Below are 27,723 nucleotides of genomic sequence, written 5' to 3'. Positions count from 1 at the left end.
TTTAAAGTACCGTTCAGCTCAAGTTTGTAAATGTCGAACAGGAATTTTAATGGGAGTGCTGATTGCCACTTTAGCAGGCTTCCGCAATTCTTGATGCTTATTGAAAGTCTGCCAGCAGATTGTTTTTTTAAAGTAGCAATTGGCATATTTTAAAATTTGTGTTCTACATTTTACAAACGAGCTGAATGGTACTTCAACAAATCTTGCTGAAAGCTCTGCAGATGCCGGTCACATTGCTTTTATATAAGCTGACGCCTGTGTGACACCGGCCTTAGGAGCCGAGTGCATTTCTGTAAATTTTATTTGTGGGGGGGTTTTCTTCTAAATTTTGCCTTGACATATACACTTTTTTTTGTATTAATAGTTTACCTAAAGCGGTAAAGCGAAGAATCAATGCCTTGAAACAGCTCCAGGAGAAGTGTGCTCACATAGAAGCCAAATTCTATGAGGAGGTTCATGAGCTGGAGAGGAAATATGCTGCCCTGTATGAGCCTCTGTTTGAGAAGGTATGTATAGTACAGAGGCCCATTTCATGTGCACATTATCACCACTGTGTGACTGATGAGTGTTCTCCGCTGTTTACTGCTAATCTCTGACTTGTAATCTTCGAACTGTTATATATTATATTATATTTTTTATTTTTTTAAGAGCTGAACTCTGTAATCTGTGCCCAAAAAGGAAGGCAAAGGACTAGTCGTCAGTGTTGCCTATATTCTCCCTGCTGTTCTCCCCCCCCCCCCATTAATTACTTGAAGTGTTACTAAACCCACAACAGTAAAATCAGTCTGTATATGAAGTAAAGCATGCTTGTTCTACTCACTGTGGTATCTAAGGGGTTAATCCTCTGCATTGTAAAAGGCTGTTTGATCCTGATCCTCACCTTATTTTACTGTCCCCAATCCATCTCCTGATAGAACAGAGCCTTGAAGGCACTCTGCACATTCTCAGTTTGGTGTGTATTGCTAGAGCGTGGTGTTTTGTTTTTTTTTTTTATTGGGGGGGGGGGGGTGCATGTGATCAACTTCGGGCCAATCAGCACTGTCCAAACAGGGTCAGGGGTCATGTAGCCTCATAGGACAGTCGGAGGCGAATGAAAACTCCTCCTCCTACAAGCTTTAACCAGACATTGATAAAAGTCACAAGACTGCTATATACTGCTGATGAGAAAAGGTATTTAGCCGTTTATATTTACTAAAAAAAAATTGCATTTCTGTGTACTGTGGGGAGACAAGATATAGTGAAAGCAGGGTCCTGTGTTTTAATAACACTTGCACAGAGTCCTGACTTCAACCCGATAGAACAGACTTAGAGCGGAGACTGTGAGCCAGGCCTTCTCGTCCAACATCAGTGCCTGATCTAACAAATGCGCTTCTGGAAGAATGGTCAAACATTCCCACAGACACACTCCTAAACCTTTGTAGACGGCCTTTCCAGAAGAGTTGAAGCTGTTATAGCTGCAAAGGGTGGGCCAACTCAATATTGAACCCTACAGACTAAGACTGGGATGCCATTAAAATTCATGTGCGTCTAAGGGCAGGTGTCCCAATACTTTTGACAATAATAATGTGTGTCTATCCTATCGCCTTCCACACTAAAAACTTAAGGGAGAAGTACAGCCAAAGCTCGTTTGACTGTACTTCTCCTATGGATCACAGGAATGCAATTTGCTTTGGCACTCCTGGGACCCGTTTTCAGCAGAGAGCAGGCTGAAGTCCGCTCTCTGACTTCAGCCAGTCCAGGCTCCGCGTCATCCACCCATGTCCCTGGACCAACACCCGGCTCAGCAAGCTGCTGAGAGCCTAAGCCGGCCGCTCCCTCCACAGCTCAGCGCTGCAGAGAGCTGTGACTTGACAGCTAGCAGCTCTGCTCACGGAGCTGTGAGAACCGAGTGATCGACTGTGTTCGCTCGCTCGATTCTCAGTGTAGAAGTATAGGGGGACAGATGCAGCATCGGGGAACGATGCTGCATCCCACTAGGCAAGTATGAATGTATGAAAGCAGGCAAGTATGAAACTTATTTTAAGTAAAATTCCTTTCTTTTTTTTTTTTTTTTTTTTTTTTTTTTTCTGTTCCTCCAGGCAGGGTAAAAAATAAAAAAAACAGCTTGGGCTCCCCGTTTAATACAAAGTTGTCCCCCACACTACTTCTATTCCACCACAAGATTACCAGAGTCTTCTGGGTTAAGTGTTGCTCAGCATCATTCATCCTAGAAGATTGAGGGCATGCTATGAATAATCAAACCTCTTAGCTCTGCCCCCTTTTAGAAGGTGTCCCCGTGACACCCATCATTCATGGTGTATTTCAGTAGAAGACTTATCTGTCTCTATTGCTGGAGAAGAGTCGAAGAGGAGGAAAATCCAGCATATTACGTGACCAGCTGTGTCCTCAAGTAATCTGAAAGGGGTAAAAATAAAAAGCACTGTGGGGGGACCTCCTTGAGGGGGGTTGTGGATCGAGCTCAGAGTTGGGCTTTAAAGCAAAATTAATGCTTCTACATTGGGTGCAGTTTGGCAAGGTTGAGTCCACTTCAATATCTTTATAGCTACAGTGCATGGAACCTTGGTGAGAAAAAAGCATAGCTGGCCTGTCTTCTCATTGCCCCACCTTGAAGCATCCATTAGAGGACATGAGACATACAAATGAAGCATCATCCACCGTTTTGGAAGAATATAAAGCCTTCACTTGGGCCTTTGACAATGGTGGGTTGGCTGAAGAGCTGAGAAAGGCCTTCACGTGTCAGTGCTGAAGGCCATGAAGCTTGTCCCGCTGTAGTCCCAGATATCAAACCTTGTGGAGGATCTAACATCTATTCTGGCCAAGTTCAATTTTTTAGATGTAAACGCTTCACTTTGAAAGTAAAAAAAGAAAAAAATAGCCAGACACCGTCTTTGCTGTGTTTGCAGGATGCTTACATCTTTCCAAGCTGACTTTTTCTGAATATTTTACTTGCAGAGAATGTTCATTGTTACGGGAGAGGTGGAGCCGACAGATGATGAATGTGAGTGGCACAGCGGTGGAGAAGAGGAAGATAAAGAAAAATTAGCGGTAAGAAAAGCGGCGTAGTTGGCTTCAGTGGTGCGCAATGGAGGGAAAAAAAGCAAATAAACCACGAGAAAAGGTGCATAATGTGGAAAAAGGCTTTCATTGGATGATTTATGAAGAAAGGTCAGGGGGCTTGGACTGTAATGGGACCTCGTCAGTCCACTGTATTGTGTGGTACAGCCAGTATCGGAATGCAATGGGAAATATTAACCACTTGCCGACCGTATGACGTCCATGGACGTCCTGGGTTTGTGGGTGTATATCTGAATGATGCCTGCAGCTAGAGACATCATTCAGATATTGCCGTTTTCAGCCGGTGATTCCCTACACCGATGTCAGCGGGTCAGCCTCTTGATCGTTCTTACGGGCAGCAAGAGGGGACGTTCCCCCTCCCGCCGCCCTCCGGTGCTTCTTCCAACTCACCTCTGCGATCGGTGAATCGGAGAGCGGATCCGCCGGCCCCGGATGTTGATCATATGATCGTCGGAGGCCGGGCGCGATGTTATGACGTCACGCCCGGCCTCTGCATTAAAAAAAAAACGGCGCCGCTTCGGCTGGGAAGCGGTGATCGTTTTTGGTTTTTTTTTTTTTTTTTTTTTATTTTTTTTTTTATTTCAGGCTTCCCAGTCTAGAGGTGAGATGTGGGGTCTTATTGACCCCATATCTCACTGTAAAGAGGTCCTGTCATGCCATATTCCTATAACAAGGGATGTTTACATTCATTGTAATAGGAATAAAAGTGATCAAAAATTTATTTTTATTTTTTTTTTTTTTTAAAAAGTGTCACATTAAAATTTTTTAAAGTAAAATTAACAATTAAAAAAAAAAAAAAATTTTTAAAGTGCTCCTGTCCCCGTGTGCTCGAACGCATACGTAAGTCCCGCCCACATATGAAAACCATGTTGAAACCACAAATGTAAGGTGTCGCCGCGAACGTTAGAGTGAGAGCAATAAATCTAGCCCTAGACCTCCTTTGTAACTCAAAACATGTAAGCAGTAAAAAATTTTAAAGCATCGCCTATGGGGATTTTTAAGTACCGAAGTTTGGCGCCATTCCACGAGCGTGTGCAGTTTTGAAGCGTGACATGTTTGGTTTCTATTTACTCAGCGCAACTTCATCTTTCACATTATGCATTTTGTTTTTGTTTTTTTTAAAAGCATGAAACTTTTTTTTTTTTTCCAAAAAAAAGTGTTTGAAAAATTGCTGCGCAAATACCGTGCGAGATAAAAAGTTGCAATGAACGCCATTGTATTCTCTAGGGTCTCTGCTAAAAAAAACATATATAATGTTTGGGGGTTCTATGTAATTTTCTAGCAAAAAATGATGATTTTTACATGTAGGAGCAAAGTGTCAGAATTGGCCGGGTTGGTAAGTGGTTAAAGGATAAGTTCACCTTTTAGGAAAAAAAATAAATTGACCACTTGCCCACTGGGCACTTAAACCCCCTTCCTAACCAGACTAATTTTCAGCTTTCGGTGCTCACATTTTTAATGACAATTATTTCTTTTTTTTTTAATCACCGCTCAGTTGTGTGTGTGTGTGGTGGTGTGTTTTTTTTTTTGTTTTTTTGTGCTATAAATGAAAAAAGACTGGGAAAAAAATATGCATTTTTCTTTGTTATAACATTTTGCAAATTCGAATTTTTTTAAAATTTTTTTTCATAAATTTTGACTAAAATTTATACTGCTACAGTCCACAAGTTATGGTGCCAATCGCTGAAAATTGGTCACCCCTGGTGTACTGCCTGTCTTATTTAGTAAGAGGCATGGTGAGTTTTTTTGAAGTGTGTGTTTTTTTTTTTTTTTTTTTTGTTTTTTGTTTTTTTTTTTTTTGTTTTTTCACAAAATTGTCATAAGTAATTTCTCTCACACAGCATATGCATACTTGCAATAACACCCCAAAATACATTCGGCTACTCCTCCTGAGTATGGCGATGCCACATGTGTGAGACATTTACACAGCCAGGCCACATAGAGAGGCCCAACATGCAGGTGTTCTAGGAGCATAAATTACACACATAATTTCTTGACTACTTCTTACACCTTTTGAAGGCCCTGGAGCACCAGGACAATTGAAACGCCCAAAAAAAAATGACCCCATTTTGGAAAGCAAACACTCCAAAGTATATTCTGAGGCATAATGAGTCTTTTGAACATTTTTTTTTTTTTCCACAAGTTTTTGGAAAATGTGAAAAGAGAATTTTATTTATTTTTATTTTATTTTTTTTTTACACAAAGTTGTCCAATTTTTATATAAGATATTTCTAACACATAGCAAAAATTACACCCCAAAATATATTCGGCTACTGGTCCTGAGTATGGTGATGCCACATGTGAGACTTTCACACTGCCTGGCCACATACAGAGGCCCAACATGCACCATCAGGTGTTCTAGGGATATAAATTTCAAATCTAATTTGACTACTTATTGCACTTTTGTGAGACACAGCTGAGCCCTGATGGGGCACAGATCAGCGCTGTGGGAACTCCCAGATCCAGCCCACAGCCATGCTGCACTGCCTCCCTCCTCTCCTCGCACAATGTACCGATCGGTGGGAGGAGCTGAACCGGACATGCTCCGGTTTATTGACAACTGACTGCTCCGTCATTGGACGTAGCAGTCACGTGGTAAAGGGCTGCTGTCATTGGCCCTTTACCCCGATCCCAGATTTACGGACATTCCCAGGTGCACGTCCCGTGAGTGCGATTCTGAGAAGACTTCATTGTATACCCTCCCAGAATTATCCGACCACACTGTAGCCGTCATTCAGCTATGGCCCGGTCAGCAAGTGGTTAATGCATTTTTTTTTTTTCTTTCCCCCCACAGGAGCCTGCAAAGCATTGCATCTGCGATCAGTGGATCACATGTGGAATGTCGGACTCCTGCAGACACTTTCTCCAGCTCTTTGCCTGTATCTCCATACAGGCTGCTATTTAGAAAGCAGAAGGAAGTGTGAATCAACTTCTAGCGCCCTGATCAGCGCACTTGTAGTCCATTGAGAACTACAAGTCTGCTGCTGTGGAAGGCAGGACGTGTAGTTTATTTACAGATCACTGTGAATGAATGGTGTGGCTGTGCATGGTGTCCTGCACAGCTGCGCCAATTTTTAACGGGACAGAAGCTGCGGGTGGGGGGGGGGGGGGATTGCTGGAACAGGTTAACACCCTAACTACAGGTGTAACCTGTTCTAAAAGGTGAACTTCTCCTTTTAAGATGGTCAATGACAGGGGAAAAAGTTATTCTGTTCAATTCCAGGACACCCCCTAACAAAGTGCTACTTTTTCAGTGTGGTGTAATCCGTTTGAGATGAAGCTGAACATAGCGCCCATAGAGGGTGCAACCTCTAATCAACCTTGGTCAGTGTGGTGTCATCAGTGATCCAGTTGACTTATTTGCTGCAAAGCCAACTTGGGAGAAATTCAGATTTTTATAAGCTAGATACAAGCTTAGCTTGTCATTAGGGAAGGGAAGTCTTAAATGAGAGCCTCTCGCCAATGAGCTTTACAGTAAATGCAAACTTTTTCTTATTTTTATAAGAAAAAATAAAACATGCCTATACTTCCTGCTCTGTGTAATGGTTTTACACAGAGCAGCCCCTGGTGTCCCCTGCCGGCGCTCCTGGCCCTCCCTCCTGCCAAGCGCCCCCCATAACACTCGAGCAGGCTCACTCATGAGCCACTGCTGTGTGTCAATTTACACAGGGAGTGTTGTTCGCCCCCCATCCCCGCTCTTTTCTTACTGGCTGTGATTGACAGTAGCGAGGGCCGATGACTCCCGCTGCTGTTTTGAGGAGGAAGAGACTCAGAGGAGCCACTGCTCTTGTGCACTTCACTGGATCGAGACCTGAGAGGAGGATCGGGGCTGCTCTGTGAAAAACCAGTGCATAGAGCTGTGTTTTTTTTGTGTTATAACCTTTTTAAATGTCACTTTAAGACTTCCCTTCTCCCAATGACAAGCCAAGCTTGTATCTAGCTTATAGAAAACCCAGAATTTTTGCCCAAGTTGCCTTTGATGCAGATCTGTTAGCTGGACCACTGCACAGAGCAGGCAAGTATTTTTGAACATAACCTGTCATAAATAAAATGTGTCTTTTAAATCACTTTAAAGTTTTTTGTTTTTTTTTTTGGCTGCAGATTTATTTTCTTTCTATGTGTTTTTTTTTTTTTTTTTTTTTTTATAGGAGGATGTAAAAAAAAAGATGACTATTTCGGACACGCCGAGTGCAGAGGACACAAAAGGAATCCCTGACTTCTGGCAAACTATTTTTAAGAATGTAGACATGATCAATCTATCTTTACAGGTGAGTTGTCTTCTGATGGAATGCTAATGCTAGACTTCTCCCCTGTCTTGTTTTATAATGAAGCACATGTAATGTAATGGAGGTCATTAGACACACCCCTTTTATGTTGCTGACTTTCGGTGCTTCTAGTGAAGCAGGTGCTGTTAGTACATAATACAAAGTTTTTTTCTTACATGTCCGGCTGCAGTATCCTTGTAATTTTTAAAAGGAGTCCGGTGTGTTTCTTCACCTGTTTAGGTAAGAATTTTTTACTTTAAATCACACCTGAACTGGACTAAAACTTACAGGACTGTGGTTTAAAAAAAAAAATAGAGAGAAACATGACCTTTTGGAAGGTTTATATACCCCCCCCTTAATGTACGCTTATTGTGTTTTTGGTAAAAAAAAAAAAAAATTTTAAAAAGTAGCAAAATACATATTGGCCTAAATTGGTGAAGAAATTTTAGATTTTTGTTTTTTAAAATTTTATTGGATATGTTTTATAGTAGAAAATATTTTTTTATTTTTTGCGCTATAAAAAAAAAACGCAAAGGTGATCAAATGCCACCAAAAGAGATATGTATGTGTGTGTGTGTATATGTGTATATGTATATATATATATATATATATATATATATATATATATATATATATATATATATATATATATATATATATATATATATATATATATATATATATATATATGGCGATCAGCAACTTGTGGCAGGACTGAGGTGGAAACCAGTGATAAAAATATGCACTGTACTAATGACACTGGCTAGGAAGGGGTTAAAATCTAGGGCGATCAAAGGGTTAACTGTGTGCCTGGCCGGTGTTTTTGTGTACACTGGTGCTTTTGCTAAGGAACACAGGATCGATTTCATATATATTCACATATTGGTGCCCATGGCTTTGGAATAGGATGTCCACAAACCCTTGGTTTATAATAAATCTGAGCACTTGCCTAAATGAGTTTTAGAGATTATCACAAAGTTGTACATCAGCAAAACAAATATCAGACATGCAACACCAGTCCGGAGGGGGAGTTAAACGTCGGTTATATGCAGCTTTGGCATGATTTGTAATGGCAATTGTGACCCAGGTCCAAAATCAGTACCTGACCGCATGAATGTTTGTCCAGCATCTTGTGGAAACCCTTCCCAGAAGAGTGGAGGCTGTTTTAGTTGCAAAGCAGGGGCAACACCCATGTTAAAGAGGAGCTCCAGTCATTTTTTGTTTATTTTTTGTTTTTTTTAAATGTCAGCAGCTACAAAAACTATACAGCACTTAATTCTTTTGGTGGAATTTTGAAAAAAAAAAAAAAGACCAACCATTTAAAACTATTTTTTACTTGCTGCTATAAAACCTTTTCAATAAGGTAGGTTTTTGTAAAAAAAAAAATTCATAAATTTAGGCCAATATGTATTCTGCTACATGGTTTTTGGTAAAACAAAAAAAAATCCCAATAGGTGTAAATTGATTGGTTTGCACAAATGTTAGTGTCTACAAACTAGTGTATGTATATTTATATTATGTTTTGTAATGACAGTGACTTATAGCAGGATTGCCATTTCTGCGGCGACAAACACTTTGTGGGAACCAGTGACACTAATACAGTGATCAGTGCTAAAAATATACACGGTCACTGTACTAATGACACTGGCAGGGAAGGGGTTAAAACATCTAGGGCGATCAAAGGGTTAACTGTGTGCCTAACAGTGGTGTTCTTTTATTATGAGGTGCTTTTACAGTCTTGTCAGTGGGGATGTGCTTGTGTTTTTTTTTTTTTTTTGTTTCCCTGCAAAGCGGGGAATAAAATCTAGCACATCCCCCGCTGACAAGACACAGCTCTGCCTTTACATAGGCAAAGCTCTGTTCTGCTCACTGATCAGCTGGTGCCAGCTGACATCCATTGGCCGGCACCTGCTGATTGGCTTGTCCTGTGTCTAATCACAGCGGAAGTGGCAGGTGCCCTCCCCCCACCTGGAGGGGCCGCATCACATATTGGGTATGTGATCCAGCACAGGAGAGCCACTTTGCCGCCGTATGTCATTCTGTGGTCAGCAAGTGGTATTTACTTTTAAAATTTGCTGTTTAAAGATAAACTTCAGCCAGACTACTAAATACGCAAATGAAATATGTAAACTGTTTTACTTGGTAAATATAGATTATTCAGTTCAGCTGCTCTAGTGATTTGCTTTGCATAACCAGGTGGGGGACGTTTTTCTTTGGTGCGGCAGTGTTACTTTGTCCCCTGTTTGCCTATTGGATAATCGGTGACGGTAACACTGCTGTGAGAGAGGCTCTTCCTTTTTGTTTTCCTTATCCGTTAAGCTGCCTAAGCACTGCCCGCTTCGGCTCTCCACACCCAAAATGCGTTACACTGACAGCAGAGCCTGATTGACTCAGTGCAGAACCGCAGGCTATATTTCAAAATCTATTTTGACCTTTTAACCCTTTCTCTCCCAGGGTGTGTTAAAAAAAAAAAAAAAAAAAAAAAATCTGTTTGGACCCAAATATCTGTTTAACTGCTGCACGCATACGGCCTCTTGGCAGGTCGAGCGACCACATATATGCATCTATAGATAAACCGTTTACTGTGCTCCTGTCACAGAATAAATACTGGCGATTTGGGAGCTTTCGATCGTGTCAATCGTGTAATCATAATGCCCGCCTCCGCCACCCAGCATTTTGATCCACTAAAGGGCCAGGAGGTGCTGGCAGCAGCAAGCCTCTCCTCCACTTCTTTCCTAGCAAATAATTTTTACTTGTGCGCGCTGTCTGCAGCTCAAACTGCCCCCCCCCAATGGCCGAAGGAGTAGGATGTGATAACTACTTGAGTCCTGGGCACTGTTTTTAAATGACGTAGGGAGAGGGGCTATTTGTCCCAGCGCTATTCAATACAATGACCTGTCTTGGCTTCTTCAGCACCCCAGTGGCACAAGCACTGGAGTGGCCGGCTGTAAGTGACAGCTTAGGTTCAGCATTAAGGAAAAAAAAGAAACAAACGATGAGCTCCTGGGATTCTGATGCGTCTACAGATTGCTCTATACTTGCTTAATTATTAGAATCAAATGTTAACAATATGCTTCTGTTTTAGAAAGAAAAGAGACAGGACCTTATCTGGTTTAAAGTGGAAGTTCACCCTAGATATACCCTAATAAACATTAATCAGTCATATAAAAAATGGATCTTGATGAATGCTTAGGCCTGTTACCAGCGACACCATGCAACTCACGATGTCACTTGGCCTCCCACCACCCATGCTGTCTATGTCTTGTGATTGCAAAGCCTGATTGGGAAACTCTTTTCTGTGCTCTGATGCTGTCAAAGACCAAGATGGCATGGGGAGCTGGGCAGAGCCATACGTTGCTTGGTGTCGCTGGTGAAGAGCTGGCAGGTTCCTTGCTGATAGCTGGACAACAAGCATGTAGACCGAAATCAAACCTGCTTTTAGACCCCTTTCACACTGCTAGCGTGGCTGCGTTAGCGGTAAAGTGCTGCTAGTTTTAGCTGCGTCTTTAGGTCGCTAGCGGGGCGCTTTTAACCCCCAGTAGCGGCCGCGGAAAGGCTTAATAGCGCCTGAAAAGGGCCGCTGTCAAAAGCTCTTTGCAGGCGCTTCTGTAGCGGTGCCCATTAATTTCAATGGGCAGGGGCGGTGTAGGAGCGCTTTATACACCACTCCTCCACCTCCCGGAAAGACTGCTTGCAGGACTTTTTCTAACATCCTGCCAGCGCACCGCTCCAGTGTGAAAGCACTCGGGCTCTCACACTGGGGCTGCAGGGGAGGCGTTTTTCAGGCGACATTTTTAGCCCAAAAGCGCCTGAAAAACACCTCAGTGTGAAAGGGGGTCTTAAGCATTTAATTGGGTACATGTGTTATGTCTGTTTTTTTAAAACTATTGTAAAGCCTACATTTTTTATTTTTATCTAAATAAACACGGCATACACACCTGCTCTTTGCAATGATTTTACATGAAGCAGCCCCAATCCTCCTCTTCTGGCGTTCCCCCCCCCACTGGGATTATTGGCTCTTCCCCCTTTTGGCGAGTGCCCCCATAGAAATCTGCTTTCTATGGGGGCACTTATGCAGGCTCACTCCTGAGCGGCCCTGTCTGCATCTGTTGACACAGATGGCACTGCTGAATGCATGAAGATAACAAACCTTTAGGGCCAGTTCACATCACATGCAGTCTAATGCATTTCTTGTTCTGAAACAAAAACGCATGGAAATTGGGTTATATGGTTTCCAATAGCATAGTTCACACCAGCGCGGTCAGTTCCAGGGCTTTTCAGTTCCAGAAAAATAAGTAGAAGATGCTGCATTTTTCCTGGACTGTATTGGAACATAGTAAAACTCATCAAAAACACACTAATGCTCTGGACCCTAGTATAGTGAAAAAAGGCACCTGGAATGCATCAAAAAAAGGATGCAGAAACACATCGGGAATGGATCTACAGTGCGTTTTTTGTGGTGTGAACCAGCCCTTAGGCCTTAGAACCACTTTAATGTTCATAGAGTACCGTGTTTCCCCGAAAATAAGCCCTACCCCGAAAATGAGACCTAGCTCGATCGGGGAGGGCTGGGCTGCAATATAGGCCCTACCCCAAAAATAAGCCCTACTAAAGTTGTGTGTTTTTTTTTTTTTTTTTTTTTTTTTTTTTTTTTTTAAATGCTTTGTAAAATGTACACACTGGCATAAGGTGTAGTGTCCCCCCTGCAACAATCCCATGCAAAATGCCCCATCCACATCCGCCGCTGACCCGCCGGAGATCTTCTCCTATCCTCCCGGCTGACATCTGCAGCCCCTCCTTCTGCAGTGCTCGGAGCGGAGAAGAAGAGCTCAGGCAGGTTACATGACCGCCGAGGGCTGCTGTAAAAAGGTACTTCTCATAAAACAGCCACAAAGGGAGACGCACTACACCCTACACCAGCATAATCCTCCCACAAAACGGACTACATAATCTAAAAAGTACTTTTAACCAAGATGTTTTTGGGGGATTAAAATTATGTCATTATACTGATAAGACATCCCCCGGAAAAAAAAAAAAAAAAGCCCTAGGGTCTTTTTTGTAGCCAAAGTTAATATAAGACCCGGTCTTATTTTCGGAGAAACATGGTAATTCTAGGGTGAACTTCCACTTTAAAGCGTCAGAAAAGCTAGCTGCAATAGCAAGGTGTGTGTGTGTGTATCTGTTGTAATATCCAGGTTTGTCCCATGCGCATTACAGCAAGTGCTCCAGCACCCCCTCTGCACTTTAAAGAGGAGCTCCAGGCTCCCCACAAAAAATTAAGTCAGCAGCTACAAGTACTGTAGATGCTGACTTAATATGAGGACACTTACCTGTCCAGAGATGCAGCAATGTCCTCACCCGAGCCGATTTTTCAGGTGGCTTTGGGTCCAGGTGCTGGCATCTGTAGTAAGGAAAATCGGCAGTTTCCTACTGCGCATGTGCGAAGCACATTGTGAATAGCTCCACAGTCTTCTGGCACCTGCGATGTGTTCCAGAAAGCTGGGGGGGGGCGAACAAACTGGCTCAGATCGCCGCGGCACATCTGACTGGAAGTGGGAGCGGACACCTGGCAAAACCAGATACTTGTGCATTAATACGTACATGGAGAGAAATGCATTTAATTTATGTCAGAGCTCAGCTTTCATTTACTTGATTTTTGTCTGTCATTTTCTTTTTCTTATAGGAACACGATGAACCAATATTAAAACATTTGCAGGATGTGAAAGTCAAATTTTCAGGGCCAGGACAGCCGATGGTGAGTAGCAGTGTATTGTGTACAAGGAGGATAGCTCTGTGCACAGCGCCTATAATAATGCATACAGTGAGACATCCTTTATGTTTCTTATATCGGGGGCAGAAGTAGCAATTGCCTTTTGAAAATCCAATGCAAGAGTATAAATTCTCAGTCAGATTATGCAGGCTCACGTAGCGTTCATTCCCCATTATTTAGCTTTTTCTATATTTACTTTACATGTGTGTAATGGTTGAGCCTGAGTCATGGGCTTATCACCTGAAGTCTGACGGTGACTTCCTGACCGTGCATGCACTGGGTTCCCACTCTTGATTGCACAGCCCATCAAATAACCAAATCCTATAGATAAATTGGATCTGAACCTAATCATTAAAATCTCATAGGATTTAACAGTTTAATGTTTTTTCTAAAGGATAAGTTCACCTATGGAACATGTTAACATATTCTAGCTCCTGCCTCCTCTCCCCCTAATCCCTCACCCCCCCCACCTGACAGCAGGCAGGGGATCTTCTAGCCACACCTGCTGTCAAAATGTAACCACTTGCCTCCCAAGTCCATTCTGACACTTCACTCATACATATAAAAATCATAATGTTTTTTGCTAGAAAATGACTGGACCCCCAAACGGTAAAAAAAGAGTATAGATAAAATTTTAGATAGATAGATAGATAGATATTCTATCTATATCTCTCTATATCAGAGATCCTAGGGAATAAAATGGCGGTTGTTGCCATTTTTTTTTTTTTTTTTTTTTTTTTTTTTTTTTTATGCTGCTCTATTTGAGCAGCAATTTTTTAAATGCGTTTTTTATTTTGTTAAATCTCCATAGGATACGCTTTAAAATTTACAGGTTACCAGTTTAGAGTTAGAGGAGGTCTAGTGCCAGAATTATTGCTCTCTAACTTTTGTGGTGATACCTCACTGGTGTTTGAATGTTTACCTATGTGAGTGCAACCTACCTATGCATTTGCTTCTGTGTGTGAGCATGCAGGGAAGGGGGCGCTTTTTAATTTTTTTTTTTTTTTTTTTTTTTTTTTTTTTATCCACTTTTTTACTTTTTTGATCACTTTTATTATTACAAGGAATGTAAACATTCCTTGTAATAGGAGTAGGGCATGACAGGTCCTCTTTATGGAGATATCTGGGGTCTATAAGTTCCCACATCTCTCCTCCATGCTTTTAAAGCCTGAGATCAATTTTTTTTTTTTTTTGATCTCAGGCTTTCCAACAAAAAAAAAGGCGGGGGCTTACATCTGTCGGCGCTGGAAGTGATGTCTCTTCCAGCCTCCGAGGGTCATAGAGATGGCCGGGGACCATCTGGTCCTCGGTCAGCTCTATGGTAAACTTCCACAGCCAGTGGGTTCATTCTTCAGCTCGCTGATCGCACGGGTGAGCCTGGAGGGGGGGGGGTCGGGGGATGCCTGTAAGAGCAATCAAGCGGCGAAACGCCCACTGATTTTGTTTTTACAGTGCAGGGAATCGCTGGCTGAAAAGAATATCTGAATGATGCCTGCAACTGCACCCATCATTTAGATATCACCACTTTAAGCCCCCAACTTCATGATGACTACTCGGGGGGGGGGGGGGGGGGGCGCTGTTGTTGGGGAAGTAGGTAAAAACAGCATGGCCTTGCGGGTTCTCCACCCACATGGCTGCGTCCTTCATGCTGTGAGTGAATAAACTACAAGTACCTTCGACCATCACAGCCGACACTTTGTAGGCAGTTGGTGAGCGTTCACGTAGTTCACTTATCCTTTCTGCAATTCAGTAACTGCCTGCATTGGAGGTACAGGCAGACAGTGTATCAAGTGTCTGCAGGATCCTGGCATTGCACTTATGATCTGCTGATTGTGAGTGCAATGCTTTACAGTCTCCAGTGTAAAAAAAAAAAATAAATTCAATTTTTGCTGGGAAAAAAGTGTATTTATTTATGTATATATATTTTAAAGGTGAACTTATCCTTCCAAGTGTGTTTGGTTTTTTTTGTTTTTTTGGTTTTTCCAATCTTCAGGAATCTAGCTGCTAAAAAATAATACCCAGTGACCCTTCCATGTAGATCAGGGGTCTCAAACTCAAATTGCCTGAGGGCCACATGACAAGTTTTCATATCCCATGGGGGGCCGCATGCAAACTTTTAAAACTTCAAAAGCAATAAACTATACCAGCAATAATATACTATACTATACCCAGCACTGGTGTCAGCAAACGCATTATTAACCCCCAGCACTGGTGTCAGCAAACGCATTATTAACCCCCAGCACTGGTGTCAGCAAACGCATTATTAACCCCCAGCATTGGTGTCAGCAAATGCATTATACCCAGCACTGGTGTCCGTAAACGCATTATTAACCCAGCATTGGTGTCAGCAAATGCATTATTAACTCCCAGCATTACCCCTCCCACACTGCACAAATACCCCCCACACTCCATAAAATACCCCCCACACTCCATAAAATACCCCACACACTCCATAATTACCCCCACACTACACAATTACCCCCCACACTGCACAATCACCCTCCACACTGCATAAAATACCCCCCACTCTGCACAAATTTCTACCCCAGTCACCCCACTAAGGACTTTGCTTCAGTGTGATGGCTCACTCACCTTTCCTGGCAGTCAGGATCATCTGCCTCCCAAGTCCTCTCCTCCTGGCTTCCACACAGGCCTAGTGACAGGGGACCCAGAGAACACAATCTCCCACTCTGAGGTGGCAGCAAGACCCTGGTTTGGGGCTCTGGTCGATCGTCAATGCCTAGGTGGGCAGATCGATGAGCGGATCCTTCCTCCGCTCCTTCCTCTGCTCTGTTCTCTCTCTGGGCTGCAGCAGCATGCAGCAGAGAGGACAGAGGAGATGGAGAGGTAAAGCTCTTTGGCGCCTCCCCCTCTGCGGTGCCTGGGTGCAGTTCAAAAAGACATCCTGGATAGAGGTCGACCGATATGGGTCTTTCTCTGGCCCATGCCGATACCGATATTTAGAAATCGGGGCGGCCGATGGCCAATATATATGTGGCCGATATTTTAGGCTGATTTAAAAAAAAAAAAAAAACCTCACCCACTCCACTCCTCCCTGCTTGCTCCTGTCACTCTACCACACACTTGATGTCCTCAGTACAGATGGCACTGGTTAGCTTAGGCAAGTGGCACTGGCAGGTGGCACCTGGCACTGATTGGCAGGTGGCACTGATTGGCAGGTGGCACTGATTGGCACTGACAGATGGCACTGGCAGGTGGCACTGATTGGCAAGGGCACTGGCAGGTGGCACTTATTGGCAGTGGCACTGGTTGGCACTGGAAGGTGGCACTGGCAGGCATTGGCAAGTGGCACTGGTTTGGAACTGGCAGGTGGCACTGGTTTGGAACTGGCAGGTGGCACTATTGGCACTGGCAGGTGGCACTGATTGGCGTGGCACTGATTGGCGTGGCACTGGCAGGTGGCGGCAGGTGGCACTGGCAGGCACTGGTTGGCACCGGTAGGTGGCACTGATTGGCGTGGCACTGGCAGGTGGTGGAAGGTGGCACTGGTTGGCACTGGCAGGTGGCATTGATTGGCAGGGGCACTGGTTGGCGGTGGCACTGGCAGGCACTGGTTGGCAGTGGCACTGACTGGCGGTGGCAGGTGGCACTGGCAGGTGGTACTGGTTGGAGGTGGCAGGTGGCACTGGCAGACTGGTTGGCACTGGCACTGATTGGCGGTGACACTGGCAGCTGGCACTGACAGATAGCACTGACAGATGGCACTGATTGGCACTGGCAGGTTTCACACTGAGCGGAGTGTAACCGTGTGTGAAACTGACAAGGAGCTGTCCACACTCAGCGCTTGATGCTTGTGTGAAGCTGACACATAGCACAGAGGAGAGAGACAGAGGGATCTGTCAGAATTGAGGTTGATGTCGGGGTGGGCGGGACACGGCCGGGGTGGGCGGGACCAGCAGCTATCAAACACAAGCCAATGATTGGGCTGCTTAAGAAAAGGGGCGGGCCACATACATGTAGCGGCCCGCCCAGATCCCATTGGCTGGTGTTTGATATTGGCTGGGTCCCGCCCACCCCGGCCGGGTCCCGCCCACCCCCGACATCAACCTCAAATCTGACAGATCCCTCTGTCTCTCTCCTCCTGTTACATGTCAGCTTCACAAAAGCATCAAACGCTGAGTGTGGAGAAGGGAGGAGGAACGGCGGCCAGTGCTATATATCGGTCTAATGGGCAAATATCGGTCGACTTCTAGTTCTGGATTGGCCCTGCCTGCGGGCCATTTTTAACCGGTCCGCGGGCCGCAAATGGCCCGCGGGCCGGTACTTTGAGACCCCTGATGTAGATTTTTGCTCAGCTGTTTCCTGTTATGGGTTGACAACACCAATTTCTTTCCTGTGTTACCCTGTTAGATGAAACTGATAGGAAATACAAGTAGCCGAGATGGCAGACCTTGCAACAAACATGGTTAACCATTGACACTTTCAGTAAACTAGTTCAGTGATGCTCAGCCAACTCCTGAGCAAAGTGCATGTAGCTAGGAGGTGACTGGAGGAGATCGGCATCACTTATGGTGGGAAAAGGATGAAAGGATGAAAGAATAAAAGTGAAAACCGTGTTCTACAATAAGAAAACATGTAAGGCGTTTGATACACAGTAGTGTAACAAACTATATATTGGATTGTAAGCTCTTCTGAGCAGGGCCCTCTTAATCCTATTGTATTGTATTATAACTGTATTGTCTCCCTTTTTATAGTGTAAAGCGCTGCGTAAACTGTTGGCGCTATATAAATCCTGAATAATAATAATAATAATAATAATATGCCTTCCATTTAGGGTTTAGATGAACTTTAAGAACAATACTGTATAATCAACTGTAGAGTTCGTCTTTATTTTATTTTATAGTATCTGGTCCATTAACCAACCAATAGGGGAGCTTTACTAAAACTCCTGCACACAGAATCTGGTACAGCGGTGCATAGTAGCCAATCGGCTTCTGCTTCTTTCTTCCTTTTTGTTTTTTTTAGAGTGGAGAGGGATTGGAACACCTGCCAATTTATTGCTGTCTGTGTCCCTGTTAAGGAGATTCACCCTCTTCTGTCCTGTTTACCATTATCATTGAAAGTGAAAAAAAGAGAAACTCACAAATTTTTGGGTTGTCCCCAGAAAAGTAATAGAAGTGAAATCTTCCTATGAAGACACTAGTTCTGGTGACCTGGGGGTCCCCAAGGGATTCCCTTTAATTTTGCTCTGGATTTCCTCTCGCGTCCGGTTTTGGCTATGGAACAGGAAGAGAAATCCTCCCAATGGGACAAAGATAGCAGAAAGAAACTTTTTTGCAAGGGGTATAACCCTCCCTTGCCTTATCCAAAATGAGGAAGAAAGTATTGCCTATAGTTCTACTTTAATTGAACAAGCTGAAGTTAGAAGCTGATTGGTTACTATGCACAGCTGCACCAGATTCTGTGTGCTCGTTTTTTAGTAAATCTCCCCCCATTGTGTTTACTGGGTTATGGAGGGCTGCACAATTTCAAGCAAAGCATTCCTGAAGCATTTTAAAGGCTTGGTTCACCTTTCATCGCCTTGTGTTTTTTTTTTTTTTTTTTTTTTTTTTTTCTCTCTTCTAAATTCCAGCTCCCCTATGTACCAATATAGCTTACCTCACTCCATAATTGTTTAAACACACTGCTCGAGTACTTCTGCCTTACTTCCTGGTCAGACTTTAGGTCATGACACAGGAAGGAGTTGACCAGCTGACCTCATTAGCACACACCCTGCATCTACCGGCTGCTGGTCAACTCCTTCCTGTGTCATGACCTACAGTCTGACCAGGAAGTAAGGCAGAAGTAATGGAGCAGTTGTTTTAAACAGCTATGAAGAGTTGGGCAAGCAGGTGTAGAATTAATGGAAACCTTTATTTTTGCAAAACAAGTACATTTAATGCTAATTTTTCACTTTAAAAAAAAAAAAAAAAAATTCCAGCCCCCCCCCCATGTACCAAAGGTGAACTTGGCCTTTAATTATTGGATCACTTTGGTCAAGAGATGGCTCCAGCTGCTGATATGGCAATCATGTCATCTAAATCTTGTTATAGGCAGGCCTGTACAGTTATAATAATTTTAAGATGGAGTGTTCATATTCTCGCATAAGCCCAGCTGTGACTGATTCTCTTTTTAATTGCACTATACCTTACTTTTCCCATATAAATGCACTAATGATTGTGCTGTGAGGGTTTCATTACCATTAACCTTTTAACTTCCATTATTTCAGTCTTTCACATTAGAGTTCCACTTTGGGCCCAATGAGTATTTCGCTAATCAGATCCTGACAAAAACCTACAAAATGAAATCTGAGCCGGACTCTACTGACCCATTCTCCTTTGAGGGACCTGAAATCATAGACTGTGAAGGGTAAGGATGTTTCTATTTGTGTGTGTCTCGGGGAGTACTGTATTTCATTCTTAAAGCTCACTTCTGTTCAGTTTTAACCACTTCGCTCCTACGTGTAAAAATCATCATTTTTTGTTTTCTAGAAAATTACTCTAAACCCCCAAACATATGGTTTTTTTTTTGTTTGTTTGTTTTTTTTAAGCAGCGACCCTAGGGAATAAAATGGCGGTCATTGCAACTTTTTATGTCACATCGTATTTGCGCAGCAATTTTTATTTTTTTTTTCAAATTTTTTTGGGGTACTTCATTAATTTTAAAGAAAAACAAAACGGCCTTTTTTTTTTTTTTTTTTTACCCAACGTGTCACACTGTGGAAAGGCGCCAAACTTTGGTACTTAAAATCTCCATAGGCGACGATTTAATTTTTTTGTTACATGTTTAGAGTTACAGAGGAGGTCTTGGGCTAGAATTATTGCTCTCGCTCTAATGCACACGGCGAAACCTCACATGTTTGATTTGAACGCTGTTTACATATGTGGGCGCAACTTGCGTATGCGTTCGCTTCTGTGACCGCGGGGACGGGGTGCTTTGGGTTAAATTTTTACACAAATTTTTTTTGATTACATTCCTTGTAATAGAAATAAAAGTTAACATCCCTTGCAATAGGAATAGTGCAATGGTGTGTGACAGGTCCCCTTTATGGAGAGATGTGGGGTCAATAAGATCCCATACCTCTCCTCCTCCAGGCTGGAAAGGCTGGGGGGGGGGAGAAACCACACTCTGCCTTTCCAGCCGCGTCCTCGGCTTTGTTTACATCCGCTGGCCCAGACTTAAGTCACGACCCGGGCCTCTGAGGGTCATAAAGATAACTGGAGACATCTAATATAAAAAAATTAATTATATATAATTGGGAGCGGGTACCTGTCAATACCAGCCCCCCCCCCCACTTTGGGTGGAGCTCCACTTTTAAGTATTTTAGTTTTAGTTTTGCAATAATAACCTGGCTCATGCAAATCCCTTCTACGGCCGCCAACCCAGAACCCTTTGACTTTCATTTATGCTAACAAAACAATCTAAACACATTCTAATATGAGCTTTAACATGTTTCAATGCAGCTTTTACTGAAATAATACCTGGTGATCCTGCCATGAAAGTCCTTGCTCAGGCAGTTAATGGGGTGACAGCTCCCAGTCCTGCTTATACACTGTTACCACATTACATGCTCTTCTGGTGGAGACCACATGTTGCTGCACATTGTGTAGGCGTGGTCCACCATTGCTGCTTTCAGGAAGCTGGCCCAGAGCAATAATTTGCATGTAGACCCGAAGTGGTGGAATGGGACTGGAGGAGATTAGCACTGCACACAGTGCGTCTTTGCCTCTGTTTCAGCGCCGAATTCAGGCAAAGATTCTGGCCCGATTCGTCCCTGAAACAGAGAACGGGGACATGCAGCATTGCTGTGTGAATCGAGCCTTAGTCTGAAAAACAGGGCTGGCTGTTCAATGTGTCATACAATAGCTGTGTCTCACACCATATAGAATGTACGTGTTGAAATTTGTAGGATCAGACAAGTAAAAATATTCTTGTGTTCTTCACTATTGTTCCTTTCTGATAGGCAGGTGCTGGCACCATTGAGATCAATTTTTGAGTTCAGAGCGGAGTTTGCAAGTTCTTGAAATGCTCTGCAGCTCCCAGTAGATCTTGCTGTAAGGACTGCTAGATTCTGCATGTCTGACCACCTTTATGGACAGCCCTACCCATCACCTTTTACTGAAAGTTTTTATATATTATGTTTTTCTTTTAAAACAGGTGCACTATCGACTGGAAAAAGGGCAAAAATATTACAGTTAAAACAATAAAGAAGAAACAGAAGCACAAGGGACGAGGCACTGTGCGGACTATAACCAAACAAGTCCCCAACGAGTCCTTCTTTAACTTCTTCAGCCCTATCAAAGGTGAAGTTTTTCTGTGTTGCCTTTTTTTTACCCAGTGGCGGCTGGTGGTTTATTTTTTTTTGGAGCGGCAGCAAACAATCGTCAGTCGGGCCACAGGCAGGTTGAAAACGACTGGCTTAGATCTCTGACAACAGATAACCACTATGATGTTTAGGGGTTGTTCATGCCCCAATACACACATAATGTATGCATGCTAAAGTGCATTGGCATGCGTTGAAGTGGTTGTAAAGGCAGAAGGTTTTTTTTTTTTTTTTTTTTTTTTTTTTTTTAGCTTGCTGTATTTTATGTAGTAAGGTTAAAAAAAAAAAAAACCTTCTGCATGCTGCTCCCTGTGCAGCCCCCCTAAATACATATCTGAGCCTGATTTTCATTCCATTCAGCTATGTGCATGAGAGCCACAGGCTCCTATCCCTCCTCATTGACTCAGATACAGTCACAGCCGGTGAGAAGGGAGTGGGGCCTTATGGACACACAGAGCAGGGCTCCGGAGCAAGCACGCATGAGTGCCCCCATAGCAAGCAGCTTGCTATGGGGGCACTAATCGAGGGGGGGGGGGGGGGAGAGAGATCGGTGCTGCTCTGTATAACATGTCTGTAAAATATCATTTTAATGTTTTGTTTATACTACTCCCCGTGTTTTGTTTGGGGTTTTTTTATTATTATGAAACAAGTTTTGAGGCGGCGATCTTTAAATAATTGTGAAGCGCTGGCCCAGAACAAGTGTGTGTGTGTGTGTGTGTGCTCCTCCATTTTTCCCAATCTTTTAATAGGTGTATACTTCCTTCTGTATTTGTGACCCTTTTATAAATGACAGCCCCACATAATTTTTAAAAACTGGTCAGCTGTGTAGTTTCCACAGCTCTGTTCTGATTGCTTTTCATTGTTTCTGTTCCACAAATTTTTTATTTTCCTTGAATCGTTGTTGTTTATTCATCTGTTTTTTTGTTTTTTGTTTTTTTGTTTGTTTTTTCCCGCAGCAGCCAGTGAAGGAGAGGAACTGGTGAGTAAATTACCTGCAATGTAGTTCTGTTGTATTTCACATACAGGGAATGATCTCAAGTCCCTAAACTCTCTGTTGGCTGAAGGAGAAAAGTTGTCAAATCCACATGATACACGTGCACCTGAATCGTCAGGGATTTCTATTCCCTCACTAGACCTACAGTAATCTAAAAAATTAAGGGCCTGGCACTTCCTGCGAAAGGGTGGTAACTGCATTTTAGTATGCTTTACATGCAGCAGCAGAGTTGTCACCCTAGATGCACATGTATGTCGACCTATCCAGAGCCATACCGTGCAGCGAGCGTGAAAATCATTGAGACTTGTCCTACAGAAAACTGCATGAGCATCGTGTACAGTCACACTGGAGGTTCGAGTGAAGAGCAGCAGTCATGATTGGCTGAAAGTGCCTTCATGTAAATTTTCTGCTAGTTATTTCCACTTTAGAGCCAAAGTAGACTCGACTTCACAACTTTATATCGTCAGCCAGTAGTAAGTACATGTGGTAGCTGCAATTCAAACCCTCCAAGCCCTTCACTTTGCTGAGATATTGTTATATGATGTTGCGAAGTCTCTTTCCCATGCACATTTCTACACTTATTCTCTGAATCCTGGACATGCCGATACTTGTAGAGCACCTTCCCAGGATTGCATCAGCTTCTGTCTCTGGCCGTTTTTTCCCTTCCTGAAAGTTCATGTGACCAGCAACATTACTGGAATTGGTAAACGTTCTATGCACCATGACAATTTGAAATCCAAACCGAGGCTTGGATTGCTTTGGCCTGTGCAAGTTCTAGGAATGAAGTGGTGGTGGGAGCAGAAGTGGGGTTCGGGAAAGAAAATGCGAGTAAGCATCCAAGATGGCGCCATCTTCATTCGGTAGCAGGGGAGAAACAAAGCATGCTTCCCAATTAGGGCTTGTGGTCAGTGGAATCAAAATAATTACATAGCACCTGGGGTCTGTTGCGGGAGGAATGGCGCCCCGTCGCTGGCGTCAATGGGAGGAATGGCGCCCCGTCGCTGGCAGGAATGGCGCCCCGTCGCTGGCGTCAGTGGGAGGAGCTCTGAGAACCCCGAGTGATCAGTGGTTTTTGATCGCTCGCCTCTCAATCTTGGAGCCGGCGGGGGACAGGCAAATGATTCTTGGGGGGAAAAAAATTATACTTTTTAATAAGAAAAGCCTACATTTAAAGCAGTCCTGTGTCATTAGCCCTACTTGGCAATCCTACTCGTACGTCGCCCCTCTTCTGCCGCTCATTTAAAATGGAACTTTTGTCAGAAAATGAAGTCCTGTTAGATCACTTCAGGCTGGCCCCTTTTGCAGGTATAGCTGTGCAAAACATTAAAAATAAGTGTCTATACTGTTTAAAATCGAGTAATACACTCGCCCTTCTCTGCACATGCTCAGTTGCTCTCCATTTTTAGGCACGGCCGAATTTGTAGAGGCCGATCTTCTGACAGCCAAACTGCATTAAACCCTCCTATCCTTTACAGCCAAGGAAGCTGCTCGTGTTTGATCTGCATCTGCCATGGTGCTGCACATGCAATCAGTTATGACACCAGCCATTTCATGTTTTGACAGTTTGGTTGAGGAAAAAGGCGAATGTGACAGTTGGCAATCCCCCGCATTCCAGGAATGTAACTTGTTTATTTTTAAAACTGTTAAATCGATGGGTTTGGTTCCGCTTTATAATTTTACTTCTGCTCTGGGCTTCAGCAAAATGGCAGCCTCCAGCAAGAAGAGACGGGAGCAATGCTGGAGGCAATTTACAGCACACACTAATTTTTGTAACATGTTAAATAAATGTTCTTTAGCAAGGAACATACATTAATAATTAAGTTGTTATGGGTAAAGTTCTGCTTTAACGGTCTATGACTGACCATGCCTCTGGGGTGGACATGGTGATGTCACTGTATAGATGAATGGGGAGACACACGTGAGGGCCGACAACGCAGCAAATTTACTGCATAGTATTGTTGGCCTTCCAACAGAAGATAAAGGGGATAACCGCAGCATTGGAAGGATCAATAGATAAATACTTGGAAACTATGGAATTAATAACCGGTTTGTGTTATGAAAGCCTGATCTTTATTTCTGTACATTATGGCAGGAGTTTCACTTTATTAAGCCATTGTGTTTCTCACTTTGCAGGATGAAGAGATGGAAAACACTCTAGCAGCTGATTTTGAGCTTGGTCACTTTTTCCGGGAAAGAATAGTCCCCCGAGCTGTTCTGTATTTCACCGGAGAAGCAATTGAGGATGAAGACAGTGTATGTTTTTTATATGAAATATTCATATTCTTAGTCACTACAGGGATATACATTCTCATGGTATGGTAAAAAATGGCATACAGTTGATTGGTACTTAGCCTTATGGTGACTGAAGCCTTTTTTTTTTTTTTTTTTTTTTTTTTCTGTCCTACACTGCGCTTGCAGGATGGGGAAAAAAAATCCTGCAAGCGGCATCTTTGGGTGTGTGTGTATACTGCTCACAAACCAAATAAATTAAGTGCGCTTACAGTCAGATAGTTATAACTCAATTCATATGTTGCTTACATAGATGAATGTATATTATGGATAATGAATGAATCAGATACCCAAAATAAGAGTGCTGAATAATAAAGTGAATAAATTAAGTGCTCAATGCGTAATAAAACATGTGAATAAATGTAAAAAGCAAATCCAAAATCGAATATCATAGATAATAAAATAGTGAATAAAGTCCATTCAAAGACAGCTCAATAGAGGTGTATCCGTCCCATGAAGGGAAAGTCACAGATCCACAATTCATTGGAGGCAGACAGTATAGGTGGAGAGAGGAAAAATGGTGTGAAGGGATACCCAAACAGTGAGTCCGGAGGACGCTATAGATGGACCCTTACCAATAGTGGATGCTCCCCGGGGTTCATTGGATGCGGAAACAACAAACGTGGGGCCCCCCCTCCAGGTGGACGGGTTGGATTCATCCCCTGCTGAAACGCTTCATTCATCAGCCAATTCGGACATTACCATCCAGCTGTCCCTGCAGAGGGCTGTATCTGCATGTATACAAGACCTCGCTATCAGGGAGGTCCACCATTCCTGGTAAGGGTCCATCTATAGCGTCCTCCGGACTCACTGCCTGTTTGAATATTCCTTCACACCATTTCTTTTTTTTTTTTTATTATTTATTGGAGCTTGTCAAGCATTGCACTAGCGATCAGCAGATTTCTAAAAAGTGAACTTATAATTTTTAAGTTAAACCTTCTGCATTTAGCTGTCTCTCCCCCAAGGCCCCCCCCAAGACCTGATCTCACTCCAGCACTGTGCCTGAGAACAGCAGCGGCTCCCTCTCCTCATTGGCTCCTGCTGACCTTCACAGCCAGTGAGGAGATAGCAGGGGGCGAGGCCGAGCCACGCTCTGTGTGCCAGTGGACACACAGACCACTCTTGCACAAGTGCCCACATAGCAAACCACTGTAGTTTGCTATGGGGGCACTTGGCAGGGGGGAGGAGCTGGGAAAAGGAGGATCGGGGCTGCTTTTGTTTGAAAACCGTTATACAGAGCAGGTAAGTATAACATGTTTGTTTTCGTGTTCAATATTTTTATGGAAAGGAATAGAAAATAGGAGATGAACATGGTCTCATATACAAAAACATACATATACTGTAAACATTGCAAACCAAGGGTTATGCTAAAAGAATGACTTTGCCATAGGTATTATGTATTCCATCCCTTTAGAATAGACAAACCCCAGAAGGTTCTTCGATCTGGTCTGAGATCACAGCAGGTCAGCAAAACCCCCATACATAAAGAGGAAATGGTAAAGGGGGGAAAAAGAGAAAGATAGGCAGACGCTACAAGCCCAGAGGGTCTCCTATATGAAATGATACTGGCTACATTTCTTTGTCCAGCCGAATCTTTATATATGTGGACATGTTTGTTATTTTAAGGGGGGGGGGAAAAAATATTTAAGTTTGCAAACACTTATCCTAATAATGGCCTGACAAGAAAAACTGAATTTTAGTTGATCCCTCATAATGGCGGTCAGTGTAAATGTCATCCCTTACAATGGCAGTTGCTTTAGCTTTACCCCCTTGCATTGTCAGTTGGTGTAGGCAAATCTGCCACTGCTATCTTATCAAGGACCCCCCCCCCCCCCTAGCAACTTCTAGAGGAATCTTTGAATTTCCTGCAACCCTGGTTGTGAGAGTCTGATGTAGATACTGGCGTGGTGTAACCCTGTATTGACTGATTATCTCTTTTATTTTAGTTTGAAGAGGGTGAGGAAGGAGAGGAGGAGGTGAGTAGTTTTGTGTGCTTTTTTTTTTTTTTTTTTTTTTTTTTTTTTTTTTTTATATATGGCGTGTTCTGTATCTTTTGAATATTGTTTAGATCTGAAATGACCATGTTCACCTAAAGGAAACGCCTTGCTTGGAAAGTTAGGCAGCCTATCATTGCTGGCCTCTAATTGGGAGGAGAAAATTCATTTCAATCCAGTGGCTTCAGTCAATGACCCAGAACATGCTGGGAAGGAAGATGGCCAAAAAGTTAGAGGGGTTTTTAAACTAGGCGATGGGGGGGAGGGTCCAGAGGCAGAGATAGCCAGCGCGGAAGATATTCCAGAGGGTAGTATTGGGGGCATTAGTGGTAGGTTAACCAAAGCACAAAAACACAAGGTGAGTATAGTAGCAAGTCCTAGTTGCAATCTCGAAACACCCAATACGAGGACAATATGCGACCGGTCTAAACTATGTGGCATGTTCACCAATGCCAGGAGCATGGCGGACAAGATGGGTGAACTAGAGATACTGTTGTACGAGGAGGATTTGGATTTTGTGGGAATTTCAGAGACCTGGTTCAACAGCTCTCATGATTGGCTGGCAAACATTCAAGGGTATACCCTATACCGCAAGGATAGAGAGGGTAAAAAAGGGGGAGGGGTATGCCTATATATCAAGAATAATGTACAAGTGAATGTGAGAGATGACATCACTGAGGGAGCTAGAGAGGAGGTGGAATCCTTATGGGTAGAGCTCCAAAGGGATAAAGCTAAGGGGAAAATAATACTGGGAGTATGCTATAGGCCCCCAAACCTGAGGGAGGAAGTGGAGACGGATCTCCTATCACAAATTGGAGTAGCAGCAAGGATGGGAAGTGTTATCATAATGGGGGGTTTTAATTATCCAGACATAGATTGGGCGGAGGGAACCGCGCATTCATTTAAGGCTCGCCAGTTCCTTAATGTCTTGCAGGACAATTTTATGGGTCAGATGGTAGACGCACCAACTAGAAATAAAACATTACTGGATCTACTGATTACCAACAATACAG

The 27,723-nt window shown here is 43.3% G+C and overlaps 1 protein-coding gene across 4 annotated transcripts in view; it reads left to right on the top strand.

Annotated features, from left to right (window-relative positions):
- Nucleotides 1-364: 364 nt before the first annotated feature.
- The window catches only part of NAP1L4 (nucleosome assembly protein 1 like 4), a gene marked incomplete at its 5' end in the record, with an annotated part of 38,258 nt that continues 10,899 nt past the window's right edge, over nucleotides 365-27,723 (top strand). For 2 of the 4 annotated variants that reach the window (XM_073604145.1, XM_073604147.1), the window contains 9 exon segments: nucleotides 365-506; nucleotides 2,953-3,045; nucleotides 7,224-7,343; nucleotides 13,024-13,095; nucleotides 19,340-19,479; nucleotides 21,268-21,413; nucleotides 22,393-22,412; nucleotides 24,561-24,680; nucleotides 26,663-26,692. In XM_073604145.1, the coding sequence (XP_073460246.1) occupies nucleotides 365-506; nucleotides 2,953-3,045; nucleotides 7,224-7,343; nucleotides 13,024-13,095; nucleotides 19,340-19,479; nucleotides 21,268-21,413; nucleotides 22,393-22,412; nucleotides 24,561-24,680; nucleotides 26,663-26,692 (883 nt within the window). 4 annotated transcript variants of the gene reach the window in all.

The sequence above is a fragment of the Aquarana catesbeiana genome, linkage group LG11 (genome assembly GCF_042186555.1).
Source record: "Aquarana catesbeiana isolate 2022-GZ linkage group LG11, ASM4218655v1, whole genome shotgun sequence".
Classification (NCBI taxonomy): domain Eukaryota; kingdom Metazoa; phylum Chordata; class Amphibia; order Anura; family Ranidae; genus Aquarana; species Aquarana catesbeiana.
The sequence above is the reverse complement of the archived record's forward strand: the minus strand, read 5'-3'. Positions and strand labels throughout refer to the sequence as shown.